General features: G+C 36.3%; 1 protein-coding gene across 1 annotated transcript; it reads left to right on the top strand.

Annotated features, from left to right (window-relative positions):
* Window positions 1-784: 784 nt before the first annotated feature.
* LOC119793416 (DNA topoisomerase 2-binding protein 1-like) lies at window positions 785-3,380 on the top strand. Its single transcript, XM_038300632.1, has 4 exons — window positions 785-790; window positions 1,397-1,525; window positions 1,787-1,876; window positions 3,213-3,380. The coding sequence occupies exons 1-4, from the start codon at window positions 785-787 to the stop codon at window positions 3,363-3,365; spliced, it is 378 nt and encodes a 125-aa protein (XP_038156560.1). The 3' UTR covers window positions 3,366-3,380.
* The last annotated feature ends 4,329 nt before the right edge of the window (window positions 3,381-7,709 follow it).

The following is a 7,709-nucleotide window of genomic DNA, read 5'->3' on the forward strand; positions in this document are numbered from 1 at the left end:
TAAATTTCTATCAGGAAAAGGAGGAGAAAAAACAGCCGCCGAGGTTTCAGCTGTCATCCCTCAGCCCTCAGGAGCGCATTGATTACAGTCATCTCATAGAGGAGCTCGGTGAGTCTATCACCTTTGTTGGGGATCAAACATCAAAATATTAAAAAGCTGATTTTTATACCATTTCATGCAGCATGATTATCTGACTAAATTATTAAAGACTTTTAAGCAACACATTCTCATTTAATATATTAGAATATATGTAAAATAGAATTTACATTTTGAAAATCTTTACGCAGATATTTCATTCATTAAGCCATTTTTTCTGTATTAAAAATGTTTTTTATTCATCTCATTTGATATTTTATCTTAAAAATCCCATTTCAATGACTAAACTTTTAAAATGAAATGTCTAAAATAAACTGGTTAAAATGAAATAAAGAGTAGAAAACATTAGTTTTATGGTATAAAATGCATTCTAAGTAAATAACTAAATTAACTACTTTACACACTATTCTGTTATTTAACATGACTATATATGCAGTAGAGATCGACCGATACAGGTTTTTCAAAGGCTGATACTGATACTTTGACAGCAGTCTAACCAATCCCTGCCAATATTTATGGGCCGATTCTTAGAGCCTATGTTGTTTTATTTTTCTGTTGCATGATATAAATGACACTGATGACAATCCTCAGTTTAAGCAAAAATAATTAAAAATAATTTATTCACAAATCAGGCAAAATGTTAACAATGGATAGCTAACAGAAGGAGCAGCACTGGAATAGTTGCAACATGCAGGTGAAGATTCTCAGTCATCCAGGTCATAGCCATTCCAAAAAATATAAACAAACCACTGGACTTTGTTTTGCAAGTTTGAAGAAGTTTCGCTTCACATCCAGGAAGCTTTTTCAATTCAAAATGTCTTGATTAGCGTTGAGTTCAAAGCTTTATAGAGTTACACAACAAAGCCTTTTATGGCTTAGAAAACATGCAAATTGAGCCGGCAGAACAGGTCCAATCCTTAGTAATGGGGTAACGTTGAGGTGTTTGTTAGCCTGCAATACCCGGTACTGGCCTATGCCTCTGAAAGGGGAGTTGTTAGGCTCATTGTTGGCCTGGCTGACAGGTCGAGATGTTGGGTTCACTGCATGGTGATGGGGGTTGATATGATAGTGGGAAGGAATCAACTCTATTACTGCGTTGTAGGTTTTTGAGAGATGGAATCTGAGACCACCCACTCTGTTTAAGGTTGTTTTTTCTCTCTTAACATAAATGGCTTCCTTCATACCCTTTTCAAACCACCTGTCTCCTTTGTCCAAAATGTGAACATTATAGTCCTCAATTTATATTAGGATATTATTTCTGCTCAGTCTGGTTTTCTTTTTGTTTCTTCCTGTGATGCAGGAGGACGACTATGAATGGGGCAGCAGCTCAATCCTGGATGCTCTGCCCTCCTTCACCTCTCAGCAGAGGAGGTTGGTCTTAGCTGCTATGCGCTGGAGAAAAGCTCTGCAGGGAGGCTCAGAACACGGCGTACGTACCGGATCAAAACAGAACAATGAGTTCACGGCTCATTAATGCTGTTGCTACCAATGAGAAAAGCCTTTCCTCTGAACACCAGGGATCAGCCTTTATAGAGATTATTAGAAGAGGCTTGTAAATACCACAGATTAGGAAATATCTGTATTTTCTACATTTATTTGTAACAACACTTTTAGACAAACTTTTAGTGTTTGGTTATATCTGCTTTGGGTCGTTTAGTGTTTATTGATTTCAGCAATACTGTTTCTCTAGGGAGCTTTCAGTGGCTGGACTGTGATGCTGAACATCGACCAGAGCAGAGAGTCAGGCTTCAGGCGGTTACTGCAGTCTGGTGGAGCCAAGGTTTGTCCCTGCTTTTATTCTACAAGCCACATGCTGCCAAAACCCACAGCCCTGCACCAAACCAAGCTAAACGCCTCTATTGTTTGGAAAGTTCTTTGAAAGCACATTTTGTAGCTAGCACAGTTTGTTACAGCAGCTCTGCAGGCAGGCAGGGCTTCTTCTGTCGCATCTCAACACGACAGAGCTTCTTTGATCTTAGTGAAAGTCCAGACAGCATAAAGGGATCTATGCAGGACTGTAAGGAGTGACAAAGACCAGAGATGGCAACAGTTTTCTTTTACAAATCCAGCTAATAGCAGCTTTATTAAACTAAACTATAAGGTTTGGTTTAATGAACAGGTGGGTTTTCTCCATCCTTGAAGTTAAATTAATGTTGGAACGTTGGGACTAAACCTTAAAAATTGTGATATTTTAAAAATACATCATTAATGTTTTGTGGAATACTAAAATAATACTAACATTTTGCAATTTATCTGAAGTGTTTTCCAGTTCTAGAGAAGTTTTAGAAAAGCAAATAGAGGATGTTTTGATTTCTTTGTTTTACTACATTCATATGGTCTTAATGCAAAAAGCGTCCCTCCATCAGCTTCCTTACATTAACCAATTTGTTTTTGTTTGTTCATCCATAAACACAGTCCTGCATTTAGTAAATGTTTTTTTTTATATATTTTAAAGCTTACTTTAAATTAGCGTATCTAAACAGTAGATTTACTGCGTATATAAAGCCATTTAACCCAACCAGTGAATCCAATTTCTACACTGAATTTGACAGTTAATTCACTGTAACAAATAAAGGTGCTGCACAAGAACTAAGCAGAGAAAATAACATGTTGACAGTATAAGCAATAAAATAAGCAATAGAAGGCAAAGAACGAACAAACCTTATGATTTTGCACTTTGGAGTTAAAAAGCAGCTTAAAAATATATATATATATTTCTTTTTAAAGAATTAAAATCATTTAAGGTTCAAGCAAACCTCACAGAAAGATGTACTCAATTCTTGGGGCTTAAAAGCTCTGGTTCTCCAGGTCGTCAGCAGAGTTCCCAGGAAGAGAGATGCATAGATTCCAGTTAGATCGTATTTATAAATATGCTGTAGAGTTCAGTTTATCTCAGGAATTTAAGATATAAGCAAGAACTGAAAACTGAAAGGTTGTCTTTCCACGGTGCAAACTAAAACAACGTCATGTAAAATCTGAATTAATTGGCATCAACAAAGAATCCGAGAAACAAATTTCTTCTTATTTTGTAGAAATTAAATCATTATTTTTTTGTATTTCAGGACTTTCAGGTCTCTGAGGAACCTGCATCTTTTAAAATCTGTTCTCCCCCTCAGGTGCTGCCCAGTCCCTCCCCATCGCTGTACAGAGAGACCACACACCTGTTTGCAGATTTCACTCGTCTCAAACCTGGAGACTTCAGAGTGGATGTAGCTGAGGCCACAGCACAAGGAGTGACATGCTTAAAACCTGAGTACATTGCAGATTAAATTAAATTGTCCAGAGAGCTGTTCTAAATTAAATTTATTTTTGTTTTACACTCGCGTAAACAAAATGACAAATAAATCTGTCTAAGTCTAAGATTACCTCATGAAGTCACCTGCATAAGGTAATAGTAAACCAAAAAGTTTTAAATTAAAAATATCTGACAAACCTTTAGATTGTAAAAAAAAAAAACAATACTTCTATTCTTCTTATTTTCTAATATTTAAGGAAAAAGCGCCACAGATCGAGCTGTACTGTCTGACTGCAGCTGCTCCTGAAGAAGCTCCTGGCACTAAACGGAAAGCCCTTTGAACTAAAACATTGACACAAACATGCCTGGAGTTGTTTTAATTCTAATAAAAATGATTGTAAATACTTCTTTTTATTTGTTAAAATAAAGTATGAAATAAAATAAAATTTAGCACCGGTTTTTTTCCTCCTGCCTCTGTTTCAACCATTGCAGATGATGCTGCTCACGCTAAGTCTGCAGTGATGATGGCTGAAATGTGCTGTACAGAAAATGTTGAATCATGGTTTGTAATTGGGTGCAGTGAAACGCTGCAGCCTGTAGAGGGCAGTATAGGGGTAGTGTTGAATACAATATGACAGACTAAATAAGCTGTTTTAGGGCTGTATTTACAGTTTGTGATTGAATATTTCCACGTTAAAACTGCAGAATGCTCAAAATCTTCCATTAAAACTCAACTTATCTGACACTTTTTCTTCTTATGTTTAAACAAGAAATTGTTTTTGTTGTTTTAAATTGTTTTAAAGCCCAGCTGTAATCCTGAAAACCAATTTCTGTGATGATCTTTTTAATGTAGTGAGCACTGTTTTATTTGTCTTGCTGATTCTATTTGAATCAGCAGCACACTGTTTCATGCCTGTTTGACAGATAAGTGGTTTAACCTCCTAATAGATGGACCAGCTACCGTACAGACTCAGGGTTGAGCCTTTAAAGGGGAAAGGTGATTGCAGGACAAAGATCTGCCATGACACTGACTCCAGGGCTTCGTCAAAGCTTTAACCAGAAGTGTTGTCCCTCAAAGGGATTCAGAGTTTGGCTTTCTGCTCATGTACAGCAAAGCTCCGACTCTAGGGGTGTCTAGATTTGTCAAGGCTTTGGTTTTCTTTGACGATGGCAAATCCCTTTTCTTTGTGTCTGAGCAGTTTTAGCAGAATGCCTGTAAACCCACTTTAGGAGGGTCTTAGCTTTCCTCCAGCTCATATTTAGATGGTGACCAATGTATGGGAGTGAAATAGACCTCAGGTGAGCTTATCTGAGGTGCTACTGATCACCCCCCTTACATTTAGTTCTAGGCTTGATTCAGGTCAAATCTGAATAAAAAATGTTTTTACATTTATTCAAAGAACAAAGATTTTAAAGCTGTCTGGTGGAGGGTGTGATCTCCTCCACCATCATAGTTGAAGAGACAGCAAGTTATTGACATGCTGGACAAGCTGATAAAGAAGTTTGTCTTCGTTCTGGGAACTCTACGAGAACCTCAGGACATGATATCACAAAGAAGTTTTCATTGGAATAAACACCATTATGGACAAACCCAAACATCCTCTTAATGTTTTCAGTCAGAGGCTTCTGCGGACCCACTGTAAGACAGACCACTACTGGAGATCCATCCTGCCCACAGCTATTATCACCTGCAACTTATTGTTGTACGACATTTAATTTCCATTTGACATTAATAAAAGTATAATATAATTAAGACCTAATGGCACCTAAGCTGTTTTGTCAGTCTAGTTTGTAAATTAACCATTATCTATTAGCTTAGCTTCTGTTAGTCCACTGCTTACTGCACAGCGCAAAGGGCATGAAAATTGCACTGCAGTTTTCCCTTTATGGCAACACAGCCATGGTTCCTCATTTGATTTCAAGTGTATGTCTGAGTGATTAATAGTTCAACGTTAAATGGCTAATAATAAAAAAACATCAGGAACAAATCAAGAGTTTTGCTTTTCTCCCAGTCAACATGTTGGGCTCCTATTGGGATCAAGTATGCTGCAGAATGTAAAAGTCCAAGGCAGTATACAGGATTTAATGAGTGTTCATTTCAGACTTTGGGTAAAAGATGTGGGGCTTAAATGTGTTAAATGATATTATGCTTGCTTCAAATACAGCTAGGAAATATGCATAAAGGGAGTCTAACTGTTTTATAAATATGGGTTGTGTTATATAGTTATAAATGCAGAAAATTATATATGAGCTCATGCAGGGCGATGATGCATTATAGTACATTGATCTAATATGGACAATATGAGGCTAACCATATGGGGCCTATTTAGTTCCAATCAAGCCTGCAAAACACATTAAATTCAATTAGTACCTGCTTTAATCTGACCAAAATGTATTTACCCAATTTAATGTTGGAAAAAATAAAAACAGGGCCCAGATAGTAATATAATTTAATATTCCAGATAGTTTTGGAGACAGTTTAGTACCTTCAACCCCTCTTAAGAAGAAGAGGGGCCAGTGGCCCCATAGAACTGATCCTGGGCCCTGGATCAGCCCCTGTGTCGACTAAATAAGTATATGTCTACATCTGATATGTGATGGAACAGATATAGTGACTAATAGATCCTTGGGACCCGATCAGTTTTTGATTTTTCTTTACAATTCTGTTTAAAAATTTAAGTGATAGCTTCAGTGACATTTATATAAAATCACACTTTTCTTCAACAAAATTTTATTCTGAACCAAACTGAAAAGAATATTTAAAATTTTCACAGATTAATTTTTCAGTTTTACTTCAGTTCTAGGTATGATTTGATTAAAAGAATATAATAGAATTTAACTTTATTGTCATTACACTGTCACAAGTACAAAACAAGGAAATGTAGTTTGCATCTATCCAGAAGTCTTATACAGGATATAAAACTGGTCTTTGTCATTTGAAATAAGCCGAAAGTGTGTAAAATTCTTAAGTTATAAATGTACATTTAACTAATATTCCAAAGAATAACTTTAATTTATCCTTTAGTCGATATGTATTTAGGAACTAATAATTTGTCACTTTTCCACAATTGCTAAGGATTTTTAATTTTCAATTCAATTTTCAATTTAATTCAGTTTATTTATATAGGGCCAATCAACACATGTCATCTCAAGGCACTTTACAGTTCTCCAGATCATACAGTAAAATTTATTCAAAGTTTTCTAAGGAAAACCAGTTGATTGCTTCGATTCATTGACTCAAAGCAATTCCTCACACTTAACATGCTTGTAGTGACAGTGGAGAGGAAAAACTCCCTTTTAACAGGAATAAACCTCCAGCAGAACCAGGCTCAGTGTGAGCAGCCATCTGCTGAGGCGACTGGGGTTCAAGGAGATAGAAGCAGAGATACAAAAAGCAGCTGTAAAAGGCGGCACCGTCCAGGAAACACACAGCCAGGCAGATGAGCTCTGAACCAACTCCCATGTCAGAGGATGAAGAGGGCACGTCCAGTCAGTTACAGTCAGTGAAACAGGACTGCACTGAAAAACAGGCCAATCTCCAACATCTATAAAAAAAAAAGGGCGTTGATGGCAGCAGCGCAGCTGATATTTCTCTCCAGGATGGTGTCAAAACCAAACAGGACCAGATGAGGCAAAGCTGCTATGATAAAAAGCAGAGAGAGCATAACGTTAGAGATTGAACTAACAGATTCTGCAGAGTGGGAGAACAGAGATAGAAAGAATTTTGGGTAAGGTGTAATTGAACTAAAAGATGAATACATTTAACTTAATTCAGTGCAGAACCACAAGTAGCTCTGTGGTTTTGTGGCTCTCTAAATACATTTTAAATGATAGATTTATTTTACTGGTGTTTGTTTTTGTTTCATGCTTTTCTGTGCCCCAATGAATATATATGCGAATTGTGAATTTGCTGTAGAACCACCACTGGGAGTATGCATCTAATCTAGTCATACCTACACATGGGGGTCTTTAGTTTGAAATCAATAATCCTTAAAACAATAAAAGTCTGACTTGTCATGGACAAAATGTTGACTGACTGTCAGTGTGTTAAATAATAAAAGCCCAATAATGGTTGCAACAGGACATACACTGCAAAAAATTGAAATCCAAATAAGTAATTTTTCCTTAAAATAAGTGCATTTTGTCTTGAATTGAGGAGGTAAGTGAGATACTTTGCCAATGGAACAAGAGAATTTACATCTAATATAAGAAAAGGCAACTGCATTGTCTAATTACAAGTGCATATTATCTAATTATCTTATTTTAAGAGTAAAAAAAACTAATTCAACTGGCAAATATCTCATTTTACTACTCATACGCTTGATTTAAGAAATGTTTACTTATTTTTTGATCGTTTTTGCAGTGTATTTCCCAAAAT

Source organism: Cyprinodon tularosa, unplaced genomic scaffold (assembly GCF_016077235.1).
Source record: "Cyprinodon tularosa strain WSP-4 unplaced genomic scaffold, ASM1607723v1 ctg451, whole genome shotgun sequence".
NCBI classification, from domain to species: Eukaryota; Metazoa; Chordata; class Actinopteri; order Cyprinodontiformes; family Cyprinodontidae; genus Cyprinodon; species Cyprinodon tularosa.